The 15,736-nt window shown below is 42.8% G+C and overlaps 1 protein-coding gene across 5 annotated transcripts in view; it reads right to left on the reverse strand.

Annotated features, from left to right (window-relative positions):
- ARID1B (AT-rich interaction domain 1B) overlaps positions 1 to 15,736 on the reverse strand; it is an 835,793-nt gene that overhangs the window by 34,698 nt on the left and 785,359 nt on the right. For 3 of the 5 annotated variants that reach the window (XM_075203385.1, XM_075203384.1, XM_075203386.1), the window contains one exon: positions 12,703 to 12,856. In XM_075203385.1, the coding sequence (XP_075059486.1) occupies positions 12,703 to 12,856 (154 nt within the window). Of the gene's footprint in view, positions 1 to 2,588; positions 2,706 to 12,702; positions 12,857 to 15,736 lie in introns of all 5 variants that reach the window. The other 2 variants (XM_075203383.1, XM_075203382.1) reach the window with 1 other exon arrangement.

Consider the following 15,736-nt stretch of genomic DNA (forward strand, 5'->3'; position numbering starts at 1 on the left):
AATTCTGTATAATTTTGCAGCAAGGGGTCATTCTTCTCCCATAGGGGTGAGGCCCAGGCCAGGGCTTGACCAGAAAGAAGGGACAGAATGTAGGCAATTTTTGCCCTATCCGAAGGAAAGTTTCTGGGCAATAATTCGAAGTGAATTGCGCACTGATTCATGAATCCTCTACATGACTTGGGATTCCCATCGTACATAGGAGGATTAGGAATTTGTGGGTACACAGTAGTTGTGTTAGCAGAAGACTCAGCAGATGTCTTAGATTTATGAGAGAATGCCAGAGTGTCCTGAAAAGAATCCAGACGAGAGGATACATCCTGTAAGAACTGCATGAGGCGATCTTGATTGGTCTCTTGTTTTCCCACTCTCCCTATTAGGTGTTGAAATAGGTCCTTGGGAGAGGAATCGTTCATGGTGTTCATTTCCTTTTTTAGGTCAGTGCAAACTGTTACAGTGCTGGTAGTTACAGGTCTTATAGTCAGAGCAGGCCTGTACACGACCTGATGCTGAGTCTACTAGGTTCAGAATAAGGAGGCAAGACATGATGTAGTTCTTCAATACTTCAATGATTGATAAAACATATAAATATATAAATATGCAGATGATGATATGCAGATGTCAATTAGCCACGGCGGAGCATGACAATGTGATAAACACAATAGCAGTCTATTCACAGCACATATGATAATATGCAGGTGTCAAATAGCCACGGCGGAGAGTGACAAGGATAACACAATAACAGTCTTGTTATATGCACATGAACAGACTTGCAGCAGGCTCTGAATCAGTGGAGGCACAATAGAGAGAAAACAAAGTCTTGTAATATGCACAAGATGATACTTGCAGCAGGGGAGTCCCAGTAGAAGTGCTCCAGCACTAGGTAGAGAAATGGAACTCATACATAGGAAAGACACAGGTTCAGGATACACAGGAGCCCAAGGAATCAGGTTAGCAACAAGTTGCACTGACAGTGAGCTGATGTCAGTGCTGGGTTTAAATAGAGCAGGTTAGAGTGACCCGCCCTGAGGGTGAGTCATGTGATGCACAGAAAAGCAGAGCAGACAGGGAAAGTAACAAAACCTGGTTAGGATTGTTACACGGTGTAGTAGGCAGAGAGCCCTGTAAAGCATCAAAACGGGTAGCGATACCTTGAACACACTGTAGGAGGTGTGCTTGAGCTGCTTCTTGCTGTTCTACTCGCTAAGCTAGGTGAAGAAGTAACTCCCGGGCTGAGGGTTCACCAGACTCTTCCGTAGTCATGGCCAGAGTATACTGTCAAGACTAAGTGTTGCGTACCTGCTATCGTTGGCACTACTCGAGAGAAGGTGCGGAGTCTAATGTCCCCCTGGTGTTCACCAGGGACCCCCGCAAGGAGGTATGGACTCAGCTGCAGAAGACACGCAGGTTGCAGTCCTTCCACGAGTCAGATAGCGAAGCACGAGAGAAGAGTTGTCAGACAAGCCGGGTCGGTAACTGTGCTGGCAATGACGGTACAAAGGGAATGTTAGACAAGCCGGGTCAGTAGCGTTCAGGAAGCGCGGTACAAAGGGAGATCCGGGCGGCTGGAAGTGACGCCTCTGGTTGCTAAGCAACCAGACGCGCTGGAAGACAGCACAGACGACCGTCCCAGGGAGATCGTTGGGCGGCGCCTGACACCGTGTCTGAGTGATTTGGGAACCACGTATCTTCACATAAATTATAAAGGCCTCAATACATTACATAATTACAGAGACAGGCTACCTTGGAACTGGGGTAATTTGTTATGTGCAATGCATGACGTAGCTGCTGAGTATGAGTATGTATGCTGCGGACAATGAAAAACACTATTTGCATATAATTGTCTATTATTTTAAAATGGACAATGTTTTTGCTTTCGAAGTATATTAAAGAAATGAATAAAATGATCACACACACCAATAATAGTGGTGAACTTCCTGTACATGAAATTAATGTAATGCTGTAGCCTTTATTCCTTTGAAAATCTGACTCTCACTTTGTTAGGTTAGCAGAAAGTGGACATTTGCCAGATAGATTTTTATTTCCCTTTAAGCGGAAAAAGCGAAGGGTTCAATCAGTATTTTCTCTCCATGAATAAACTACTGAAGGTCGATGGGTTATTTTATGTAAGCATTTTTGAACTATTGAATGTATACTTTGGACCCAAGTAACATAATTCTCCTATTCTACTTGTCTAGATAAATCCATCAATAAAATAGTGCTTCTTTTATGTATTGCTCATGCAACAAAGGCAGCAATTCACAGAAGCGCAGTATTTCACTTTGATTCACTGTACCCACCTACATCCTGTAACTGCATTCAACCCGATTATACAGTTTATTAAGATTAAAGGGAGAAGAGACAATTTTTTACACTCTCTATATACAGAACTCCCATGCAAAGAAAGTACATAAAAAAATACTTTAACTCTACAGAGATGAACTGTTATTCAAAATTGCAAAATAACGAAAAAAAGCACAGGCTATTGTTTCTGAAGTGCAGTTATTTCCTGTATTTAAGGAACACAAATACCATGTGCTGGTTTGCAGCTCTGTTATCATTGACCATTTCGCAGAAAATAAATTGCACACCTTTGCTGTCCATGATAACGATTTGGTGAGTACAAGCTTGGATCACTGTTTGAAGGCCCCATATTGTTTTGACCTGGGGGTCCCATACTGCCTTCAGCACCAATGCCAAATTCTGACCTAAAGGTAAAATTAAAATTTAATATCAAAATTAAGGCCAAAAAACCCATAACACAATGCCTCGGCTGTTTGAACCATAGCAATTTACTGTTAAATATGAGAATTATGCAAGTTAACACCTGCTTAATCTTTCACAAGCTGGTGACATTCAACTCTGACTTTCATCTAAACTAAGTCAGAGTGTTTTTGAATTGCTAGAAAAAAAAAAAAACTGCGACACAAAGACCCGTGGCTGCCCATATGTATTACATGTAAAGTATAGAATGCTATATCAACAGCATACCATAGACTAATAGGGGCGTATTCAATTGTTAGCGAGATTTATTTTTTCCCCGCCGTGTTAAAAAAAAAAAAAAAATTCCTAAGGGGTTTTGGCGGCAATAGCGACCGTTTGGAGCTAGTACAGGGAGAAAACTTGTGCAATTCAATTGAAAAACAGGGAACGCTGCCCCGCACGTTAACAATTGATTTTAGGGGAGTGGAGGGGAGTTTTAACGCTGTCATGTATAACACAAAGAAAAGGTTTTGCATACATTTCCATACATTAGATTGCACTACACAAGTTAGGCATTAGTGATTTAACTTTTTTTCAACATTTTTACATTATTTCAAATACTTTTCAGAGGTTTTTTTATTTTTAACACACCTCAATGAGGTGCGAGATAAAAAAGCATATTTGCCTGTTTTACCCGACGCGTTAAAAAACAATTGAATAGCTTTTAACGCGGCAGCCTCTCGCACACCTTATATTTTCAATAGACCTTCTACTGGAGCGTGAGAGGACCGTTTGATGAAAAAAAACGTAGCGTTAAAAATGGAATTAAATTGCAGGTTAACAGGGGCAAACGCATGATTTGTAGAGGGGGGTTTCCACACCACGCCGCCAGTGGGCCAGACCATTATGCATGGGGGCGTGGCTATAATTTTAAACAGTGCTTGGCTGCTCTCCAACTCTTCCTATCCCTATAATATACATGGGCAATGCTGCGTGGACTACTGTTAGGTGCACACAGCTCTCCCTTTTCAAGCAGAGCTGTGTGAAGCGGGAGTAGGGTCCAGCCACCTCAATTATACAGTGCCCCAGGCTTGGAGGGGGGTTTCCAGGCACTAGGAACCCCCCCCCCTCGGTTTGCCTATGGTAAAGTTAACCCGGTCGAAAATGATAACAAAACGGTGTTAAAATGACTTAACATGCTCAAAAAAAACCAACTCGCTGACAATTGAATACCCCCCATAGAACTTTCATAAACCAAAAATCAAACCTTAAACTGAACAAGTCTACTTCCTTCTTTGAAGAGTCAACATGATCTCTTGAGCATTTTAGTATAATATTTTGAATGCAGAGGCCCTGGATTTGAAGACTACACCAATCACCAACAATCAAAGTTTTAAACAGGTTTAAGAATACTGTAGCAAAAAAGATTTTTTCAGAAGAGGGAGAGGTTACTAGTGTAGCGACCAAGGGCTCTGTATGTAAAGCAAATCTCTTTAATATCTTTATTGGTGATTACTATTGTTACTTAAGGAAAAGCATGCATTTTTGCAGATGATAGAAATGTTTGAAAAAGGGGGGATGTACCAGGGAGGATGACTGAAATGACCAATGATGTAGATAATTTAGAAGAATGTTCAAAAGTGTAGCAACTAGAGTTCAATATCAAAAAATGTAAAATTAAACCCTCTGGTCTCAAAAAACAGCAGAATACAATATTTGAGGCAAGTGGAGAGGAGGAATTGGATCAAAAAGTTATTTATTTCAAGTGCCTTTAAGGTTGGTGGATAATGTAGCCAAAGCAATGAGGAAGATCAGTCAGGTGCTATGTTGCAAATTAGTAGCAGAAAGAGAGGCGGTGATGCCATTATAAAGGCAATGGGTAAGACCGCACCAAGAATACGGTTGTTCAGTTCTGGAGGATATATATACCAGGAAAGACTAAAGGATCTCATTAGGTGTTAGGAACCCCTCCAGCCGGCACAACACAACCCGGAATCTACTCTGCCAGTCAGGTGTTCACTGGAGCCCCTGATGGTGGGGACAGACTGGGCCGCAGACTGACAGAGGGTCGTGAAGTGCGTACCAGCTGGGGAGAACCCAGGCAAGAGGAGTCAGGTCCACGCAGAGTCCACCGTATCGATGAACAAGCTGAGGTCAGGGGTCACAGGCAAATAGCAGAACGGGTAAACAGGCCAGAGATCAGGGTCACAGGAAACACGAGCAAGGTCCAAATCAAAGCCAAGGGTCATACACGGGGAGTCAAATAGAGATATCAGGATACAGGACAGGAACTAGCAGGTTAGCAGACTGGAACACAGGAGCTATAACCGGCAATGAGGCAGCAGACCTCATTGCCTTAAATACCCAGCTGAACCAATCACAGGTTGAACACACTCCTGCAGGTTAATAAAGCAGTCACTAACAGAGCCAATCAGGGCTTGCCCCTGGCCTGCACAGTTGCAGGCTAATGCCTGTAATTGCCTCCTATAATCTGCCCATATTAATTAGCCCACAGGCTGTAGAACGCTGCGCCCGGCCTCCTCCTATTGCCTGGACGCAGCTCTGAAGTGTCTACTGGTTGCCCCGGCAACGGCCGGAAATGACGTCCCGGTCGTCATGGCGACGGCCGGGACGCGGGTGAATGAGTCTCGGCGGCTGGGCACCGCCGCGGCTCGTAACAGTACCCCCCCCTTGAGGAGGGGTTGAGGGACCCCGACATCCTGGTTTTCTAGGGAATTTTTTGAAGAACTCCTTCAGTTTCTTTGGGGCATGGAGTTGTCTCCGCGGAACCCAAGATCTCTCTTCCAATCCGCGATTCCTCCATTGTATGAGGAAATGCACCTGTCCTTGAACTTTTTTAGAATCAAGGACCTTTTGAATCACAAATTTTTGTGGTCCACTGGAACCTCTCCCAGGCACACTTGAAGACTGGGTTTGACCAGGAAATAGTACCGGTTTCAACAGAGAACAATGAAATGTGTTGGGAATTCTCAACGAGGCCGGAATTTTTAACCTAAATGCGACGGGGTTCACCTGTTTGATGATAGGAAACGGCCCGATGAACTTAGGGCCCAACTTCTTGCAAGGCTGTCTGAGCCTGATATTTTTTGTAGACAGCCACACCTTCTGGCCAACCTTAAGGGAGCAGGTGGTACGATGTCGGTCCGAATTTTTTTTTGCCACAAGTGAGGCTTGTCTCAATGATGAGTGAACTTTCTTCCAGATAACTCTGAGATCTCTTGCAGTGGAGCGGATCTCCTGGATACCAACGGACTGGAGTGAATACAGGGAGTTAGATCTGGGGTGAAAACCATAATTGCAGAAGAACGGAGAGATTTTTGTAGCTGAGTGACAGGAATTATTACAGGCGAATTCCGCCCAGGGTAACAGGGAAGACCAATTATCGTGGAACTCCGATGTGTAGCATCGCAGAAATTTTTCTAGGGACTGGTTAACCCTTTCAGTTTGCCCATTTGACTGAGGGTGGTAGGCGGATGATAAACTGACCTTGATTCCGAGAAGGGTACAGAAGGATCTCCAGAATTGTGCTATAAACTGAGAACCCCGATCAGAGACGATGTCAGTAGGGAGTCCATGGAGCCTGAAAATATGTTGAATGAATAAGAGAGCCAAATCCCGAGCAGAAGGCAGTTTGGTTAACGGAATGAAGTGTGACATTTTGCTGAACCGGTCTACCACGACCCAAATCGTGTTGTGTCCTGCAGAAGGTGGTAGATCCACTACAAAGTCCATAGACAGATGAGTCCATGGTTTCGCAGGAGGGGCCAAAGGAACTAATTGGCCTACTGGACGGATCCTAGGCACTTTGTTTCTAGCACAAATCTCACATGAGAGGACATGCCTCTTGACATCGGCAGACATGGATGGCCACCAGACCGTGCGGGAAAGGATTTCTAGCGTCTTGTAAATTCCAGGGTGCCCAGCAGCCCTACTGCAATGTGCTTCCACAAGAACCGCCTTTCTTAAGTGGACTGGAACAAAAAGTCGTTGCTCCGGAGTAGCATCTGGGGCTAATTTCTGGAATCTCTGCAGTGTGACATTCAGATCTTGGGTTAACCCAGCATGGATTATGGAAGGAGGAATAATAGACTCTGGGTTAGTAACTGGAACATGGTGTGCCATGAAACTCCTGGACAGGGCATCTGCCCGGACATTCTTGGAACCTGGTCTGTAGGTGATCAGGAAATTGAACCGGGTAAAAAATAATGCCCAGCGGGCCTGTCTAGGGTTTAAACGCTTGGCTGACTGTATATATTGCAAGTTCTTGTGGTCGGTAATGACAGAGATCTGATGCGAAGCACCCTCCAACCAATGCCGCCACTCCTCGAAGGCCCACTTGATTGCCAATAGTTCTCTATTACCGACGTCGTAGTTGGCTTCTGCTGAAGAGAACTGACGGGAGAAATAGGCACATGGGTGTAGACGATTAGTATGAGGATCCTTCTGTGATAGAATGGCGCCGGCCCCGACGTCCGAGGCATCGACCTCTAGAACAAATGCTTTAGCTGGATCTGGATGTTTAAGGACCTCAGCTGAGATAAAGGCCTTTTTCAGACTTTTGAATGAGGCTATTGCTTGAGACGACCAATTAGTTGGGTCCATTCCTTTACGGGTCAAAGCCACAATGGGAGCCACAATGTCAGCGAAGTTGTGAATGAACCTTCGATAATAATTGGAGAAGCCCAGAAACCTCTGTACCGCCTTTAGATTGTTGGGTTGTACCCAATCCACAATAGCCTGGACCTTTGTTGAATCCATAGAAAATCCCTCAGAAGAGATTACGTAACCTAAAAAAGGATACCTTCTGCACCTCAAACTCACACTTTTCCAGCTTGGCGTAGAGATGGTTTTCCCGCAATTTTTGTAAGACTTGTTTGACGTGAGTCTGATGTGCGAGTAAAGATTTGGAATAGATGAGGATATCATCTAAATAGACGACCACAAAACCACCCAGGAAGTCTCGGAGGACCTCGTTGATCAAGTCCTGGAACACTGCAGGCGCATTGCTGAGGCCAAACGGCATGACCAGATACTCGTAGTGGCCAGAGTGCGTATTGAACGCCGTCTTCCACTCATCTCCTTCTTTGATACGGATGAGATTATATGCTCCGCGAAGGTCGATCAAACAATACCGAGATGAGCGGAAGGGGATAGGTGTTCTTGACTGTGATATGATTCAATCCCCGGTAGTCAATACAAGGTCTTAACCCTCCATCCTTTTTTGATACAAAGAAGCATCCTGCTCCTACGGGAGACTTAGATGGCCTGATAAAGCCTCTCTCCAGGTTTTCGTCGATATACTCCTGCATGGATTTTGTTTCTGGAGCAGAAAGGGAATACAAACGCCCCTTAGGTAACTTGGAACCAGGAATAAGTTCGATGGCACAGTCAAAGTCACGATGTGGCGGTAAGGTATCAGCAGCCTTCTTGGAGAACACGTCCCAGAATTCATGATACTGTGAGGGAAGCCGCTCCGGAATAGGCTGAATCATACGCAGAGACAGTGACAAACAAGACTGTGTACAATAAGTACTCCACTTGACAATCTCTCCTTTTACCCAGTCTATGACAGGGTTATGACAGGAAAGCCATGGGTGGCCCAAGATCATAGGAACCGACGAACAATCGATCAGGAAGAAGGTGATTGACTCAGAATGGAGAGCTCCGATCTTCAACTGTAGTGGCGGGGTCTCCCAGGAAATCTTGCCACCAGGCAACGGACCTCCGTCTAAGCCACAGACAGTAATGGCAGAGTTGAGTTTTACCATCGGAATTCCAGCAGAGCGGGCAAACCCGATATCAAGGAAGTTGCCTGCAGCTCCGCTATCAATGAAGGCCGACAGGTCCACAGAGCGAGCCCGGAAGGTGAGCTGTGCAGGGATTAATACAGCATTTTTCGGGGAGATAATTTGCAGACCTAGGTGAACTTTCCCCTCATTCCCTAGGCATGGTCTTTTCCCGACTTATTTGGGCAAGAACGGGAGAAGTGGCCTTTTATGCCACAGTAGAGACATAGACCTTGCGAACGTCTCCTGTCTCTCTCCTCAGAAGAGAGACGATATGCTCCTAATTGCATAGGCTCCTCACCATCCTGGGAAACAGGAACGAAGGCGGATGGAGGTGATGATGTTTCCTTTTCAGTTTTCCGCTCCTTATATCTCCTGTCAATTTTAATGGAGAGGTGCATCAGATCCTCCAGAGAGCTAGGAGACGGGTATTGCACCAAAGAATCTTTAATCTGTTCAGATAGGCCGAGACGGAACTGACTTCGTAAGGCGGGGTCGTTCCATCCACTATCAGGTGACCATCTACGGAATTCAGCGCAGTATTCTTCTGCCGACCGTCGGCCTTGTTTCAAGGACCGTAGATGAGCTTCCGTGGAGGCCACTCGATCCGGGTCATCATACAGTAGACCCAGTGCCTCGAAGAAGGAGTCTACGGACTGCATGGCCGGACTGGTCTGCGGCAAAGAAAACGCCCAGGACTGGGGGTCACCCTGTAGAAGGGAAATAATAATCCCAACCCTTTGCTGCTCTGAACCGGAGGAGCGGGGTCTCATCCGAAAATAGAGCTTGCAGCTCTCCCTGAAGTTCCGAAACAGGGTTCTATTTCCGGAGAACCGATCTGGTAAGTTCATTTTGGGTTCACAGTTGGGACCTGGAGTCGGTTGTGAAGCTTTTGTGGCTTCTTCTTGAACAGACATACGCTCAGCCAATCCCTGCATCATCTGATACAAGGACTCAACGTGGCCTGCTAGGGTTTGTGCCGGAGACGGTGTGGATCCACTTGTATCCATTCTAACCTTGTCTCCGTGAGTGGGCCGGTTATAATGTTAGGAACCCCTCCAGCCGGCACAACACAACCCGGAATCTACTCTGCCAGTCAGGTGTTCACTGGAGCCCCTGATGGTGGGGACAGACTGGGCCGCAGACTGACAGAGGGTCGTGAAGTGCGTACCAGCTGGGGAGAACCCAGGCAAGAGGAGTCAGGTCCACGCAGAGGTCAAGGGCCGGCAGCAGACAACCGTATCGATGAACAAGCTGAGGTCAGGGGTCACAGGCAAATAGCAGAACGGGTAAACAGGCCAGAGATCAGGGTCACAGGAAACACGAGCAAGGTCCAAATCAAAGCCAAGGGTCATACACGGGGAGTCAAATAGAGATATCAGGATACAGGACAGGAACTAGCAGGTTAGCAGACTGGAACACAGGAGCTATAACCGGCAATGAGGCAGCAGACCTCATTGCCTTAAATACCCAGCTGAACCAATCACAGGTTGAACACACTCCTGCAGGTTAATAAAGCAGTCACTAACAGAGCCAATCAGGGCTTGCCCCTGGCCTGCACAGTTGCAGGCTAATGCCTGTAATTGCCTCCTATAATCTGCCCATATTAATTAGCCCACAGGCTGCAGAACGCTGCGCCCGGCCTCCTCCTATTGCCGGGACGCAGCTCTGAAGCGTCTACTGGTTGCCCCGGCAACGGCCGGGTTATGGCCGGAAATGACGTCCCGGTCGTCATGGCGACGGCCGGGACGCGGGTGAGTGAGTCGCGGCGGCTGGGCACCGCCGCGGCTCGTAACATTAGGTATGATAGAACCCTTCAAATACATTAAGGGCTTTAACAAGGGGCACAAGGAAAACATTCCACAGAGAAATATAAGTATTAAAACATGAAGACATTCATTTAAACTAGGGTTTGGGAAAAAAACTACTTTACAGAAATATTGTTAGATAAATTAAGTGGTCTTCCATCAGAGGTGATGGAGGCTAACACTGTAAGAGACTTGATACATGCTTGAGATGGAATGCTATCCTAAATCTAACAAAAAAAAGCTAAGGCTCAAATAAGATCTGAGACTAAACTGTGTGGTTCTAGTCTACCATTATACTCTATGTTTCTAAATATGCCTCACTTAGTTTACAACTGCTTTGTCACCTTGGCAGTTTTACAGTTAAATGCAATATGTTAGTGGAATATTGCTCTGCTGAACACATCATTCGTATTGCATAGTGGGTTTGGAAATATGAAACATTTCATAATTCTCAAATGAGATTTTGAATATTTAGCTCAGTTTTCACTTTCAAGAGTATATAGAGGACTGTGTAGAGGATGTCAAAATATTGACAGCTACTTTAACTCATGTTTGTGCATTCTTCATTCTTGCATTGAATTCTCATCCTTAAGTATTTGTTAAGAAAATTGTCTAAATTAAATCAATGTTATTAAAACAAGTAAAAATGTTGCAGTATAACCATAACAGATTACCTAAAAGACTTTCCTATATCCCTTAACAACCTTTACATGTCCCTATGCTATTTGCCAATTTCAACCTTCCATGGTAATTAAAAAGTTCCACAAAGGTACAATTAACATCTAACCAATCGCTAATTGATTGCTTCCTGTTGTGTTTATTGTTCATAAACTAACAAACTACATAAACTTTAATTGTCCTGCTCCTGGACTTCTGGGAAGCAACCATGCTGAATGGCTGCATGTGTCAGCAGAACTCCAGGTGTCTTTCACAGATCGGTATTAGCTTTCTATGCTATATTAATAATACTCTTGGGGGCGTATTCAATTGTCAGCATTAACGCTGCAAAACGAGCGCTCGAAAAATATTACCGTTTATACGGTAATATAGCGCGCGAAATCCGTTAATACGGTAGTTTACTCGCGGAATTTTAGGGAGCTGCGAGCTGAAATTCAGTGAGTAATTACCGTATTAATGGTAAGATTTTTCGAGCGCTCGTTTTGCAGCGTTAACGCTGACAATTGAATATGCCCCCTTGGGGTTTGTTGTGGATCTACTAACACCTTACTCTTGTTAACAAATTGGTTTCATCATTGTTGTTCAGTGTGCAAGATTAACTAAAAAATCTGCATACAACTGCTTTTAGCAGGAAACAGCCTCCACATTAGACATTAGTGATGTCATTCATCAATGCATTTCTTGTTGCAAGTCTTTACTGCCATTATTGTCTTCCTATTGTGAAACAAAATAAATTAAATATCATCTTTGCAAAATTGAATTTATGGCAGAGGCTTCCACCTTTTTAGAGCATGCAATCGAAATCAAGCTGAGAATTATTTACTGTCTAGTCTAGTCTCTTGTAGAACTAGCCTCAGAAACAATGAGGATGGGAGAAAGTAAGACATGCTCTACTCAATCCCATCCATGTTACATGACATGTGTTCATTTCTTCTAATTAGGGGATGATACACAAATAACACAAAATTAATATATTTATTTACGGGAATAGTTAGTTTACATTATTTTACTTAGTGCTCATATTAATTTTTGGGGATTATTCATTTTCCTATGAAATAATTAGCACTTTCCACTACAGACTCCAGAATTGAGTAATATAAGTCTCATGCCTAAAGGTGACACAGTGGTTAACAATGCTAGTTCACAGCAGTGGGACACTGGCATAATTGCAAATCCGTGGGGCTATCTGCTTTCTAAATTAGAGTGGGTATCCTCCCGTCATCCAAGGAGACAACGACACATTAATTGGCTTTTTACTAAAACTGGCCATCAGCTTGATACGTGTTTTCTCTACTGGAGCGGGCACTGATGCACTTGAATGAATTTCTCTAATTGTACAGACAATAGTAAACTGATAAAGGCACTTGCTTAATCAAATGCAATTTAATTGGTAGGGACACAGGTAACATGAGGTAAATCTACAATAAACAGATAAAGAGGAAAGGCAAGACATAGTAAAAGAAAGTGTATGTATGCAAATATACTGTGTTTTGGCATAGGTAAAACACAGAGAGGGGTTTTTAAAACAAGTTGGCAAACTTCTGACAAATATTTATTTAGTCTTAACTGCTATGTCTTGTACAATGGCTATATTTCCAACTAAACTTTTACGCTACATTACTGGTAAGACAAAATGAAAACTTGCAGCATGAACCTATAAGAATAAAGAAGTTAACTCAATTTCTAGTGTGATTTTATATTACTCTCACCTCCTATCATAGCTTCCAGGTCCATAAGAGAATTGCTGCCGCTGACTCAATCCCATATTGGACATCACTCCAGAGGGAGTCTGGTTGTAGATATCCGGCATGTTGCTGTTAGGCATTTGGCCAGGAGGCATGAAAGGCTCATTACTTCCAGGCACTAAAATAATAAAATGAGAAAGTGCAAATTAAGCATGTTTTTCCTTTTACCTTGAACGAGAGATAGCAATTGTACATAAAGCCCTTTAATGACCAGGCTGTAACCATGTCAGCTGGAATTATATAAGCCTCTGACAAAGGGTCGAAGCATTACAAAAGATTGGCTGTCAAAATGTAAAGGAGTACAGTATGTGGAAAAGTTACAAGCATATTTCGACAATTCAGAAGCCATGTTTATTATTATTATTACCATTTATTTATATAGTGCCACTAATTCCGCAGCACTGAACAGAGAACTCATTCACATCAGTCCCTGCCCCATTGGGGCTTACAGTCTAAATTCCCTAACACACACACACACACACACACACACACACACACACAGACTAGGGTCAATTTGAAAGCAGCCAATTAACCTACCCGTATGTTTTTGTAGTGTGAGAGGATACCGGAGCACCCAGAGGAAACCCACGTAAACACAGGGAGAACATACAAACTCCTCACAGATAAGGCCATGGTCGGGAATTGAACTCATGACCCCAGTGCTATAAGGCATAAGTGCTAACCACTTAGCCACCATGCTACACGTTGAATTACATTATTAAACAATCTGAATTGAGATAAACTTACCTCACATAAAGGCAATTGTGAGTTTAATTTAAAAACAACACAAATGTTTTCCCACACACTGACGGATCTGTGATGTAACCCAAACCACCTTTCACCTCATCCATGCTCTGCTACACCTTCCAAAATACCCAAGGAATATTTTCTAGGAACAACAGTACTTCAAATTTCATCTTGTCATCACAAATAAATTTTGACCGTGTATAAGGCAAGCTATTTAAAATGGATTATACAGAAAATAATGGTGGAGATGAAACAATTAGCAAATAAACTCCAAGCCATACAAACATTGTAGCAGTAGAGAAACCATCAAACCATTTTTCAATCATCAGACTTCTTTGACTTTTGCTGATTATTTTCTGAGCTTGATGTCTTATGATCATCAACATCATCACCACCACTTATTTATATAGCGCCACTAATTCCGCAGCGCTGTACAGAGAACTAACTCATCAGTCCCTGCCCTATTGGGGCTTACAGCCTAAATTCCCTAATATACACACAGAGAGACAGACTAGGGTCAATTTGTTAGCATTAACCTACTAGCATGTTTTTGCAGTGTGGGAGGAAACCCACACAAACACGGGGAGAACATACAAACTCCTCACAGATAAGGCCATGGTCGGGAATTGAACTCAGGACCCCAGTGCTGTAGGGCAGAAGTGCTAACCACTAAGCCGCCCATTATGACTGGAGGATATATCTAAAAAAGATTGATAATCTTCAGCAGACTCCATGAAGCACACAAAAATAAAACACAATGAAACAGTTTTAAAAATGTAAATTGTACCAGTCAACCTACACAAACTGAAGGTAGACATTTTGTGGGTTGAACCAATTTTAACAACATCAATTCACTTAGGAACTTGTGACATCAAAGAGGCATGAGGAATAAAGTGCATCACACGTCTGTGATGTCACTAGTGTCTAGTGAACAGATTGGCTGCATTCCCCTGAGTACTGGGTGAGCCTACAAAACGGCTGCCTTCACTTGGAGCAGGTGATGGGTGCACTCTAAATGAATAGTCAATCACAGATACAGAATTGATTAAATAAATGTATATTTTTATAAAAGGTCACAGTGGTTTTGCAAAATGGTTACAATGGTAACATAATAAAAAAGTGCAATAGCATAAAATAAAATGCGAATCCCTTTATAGTTGATTATTTTTAGCGTACTTAACTTTTTACATTATTGTCAGTAAAATTTGTAAACCAAAAGAGCAGAGATGAAAACAAATCTCTCAGACTTGATTCGGAGAACCCCACTATGATCAGTTTCTTGAACACCCTGCCCCTTCACTGCTACAGAACATGATGAAAAGATGTTGAGTAATTCAAGCACAAAATTTTGATTGTGGCACCTCAACTAAATTAGGAAATCTGTGTTCTCAAATCTCAATCAGCACTTGCTGATTACATGCTCATACTTCCTATCAAATGTTATAACTTTGATTAAAGCAGCATTTAGGCTGAAGGAGGTTGGATAATTTTTTCATGGCATTAAGAATGAATTAGTTATGTAATGTTAGAGTTTTACAAAGAAAACACCATTCCGGTTAAGCTTATTATGAACTCTAAGCTTGGGGTAAATTCGCATGTAACGTGTGGTTTGGAAATAATGGATGTAAAACATGTATACATTTTTTTAACATTTCATAAAAAATACTATAAAATATTTCTTGAATACATAGATACACCCAAGTAAAATGTATATTAGGTAGTTATGTATTGGCTATTGACAGGAGAGAGTTGTTTAAAACATTTTTTTCCTTTCATTTTATGGTACATTATGTGTTGTATTAATGGTATAGTTATTTTCAGATTCAATAAAGTTACTGTTGCTTTATCAGCTGACTGTTAACTGAAATATTATACCTATAGCACAATTGTATTTTTTAACCACACACGGAAATTTTTAAACACCTCGGTTGCACTTTACATTGCAGTATCAGCTTAAGTACAAAGAGACCTGCATACTTACACATAAGTAAATGTAACAAATATACATTTAGAAGTGTAAATGTTAGCATGCAGTGGACATTTATTTTTGATTTTTATGTATACATAGTTGCTGTGCTACAAAGCAATACTATCATTTTAAAATGATTGCCCTCTAAATATAATTACTGCAAGCACTGGCATCTGAAAGAACTTTTTTTTAGGTCACTCTGCCCCTTTTTCATACTTTAAGGATCCCCCGTGTTTTGAGTGTTACTAGAGAATCTATGCGCCCCCTAACTTTCCTTTGATT

Source organism: Mixophyes fleayi, chromosome 3 (assembly GCF_038048845.1).
Source record: "Mixophyes fleayi isolate aMixFle1 chromosome 3, aMixFle1.hap1, whole genome shotgun sequence".
Classification (NCBI taxonomy): Eukaryota; Metazoa; Chordata; class Amphibia; order Anura; family Limnodynastidae; genus Mixophyes; species Mixophyes fleayi.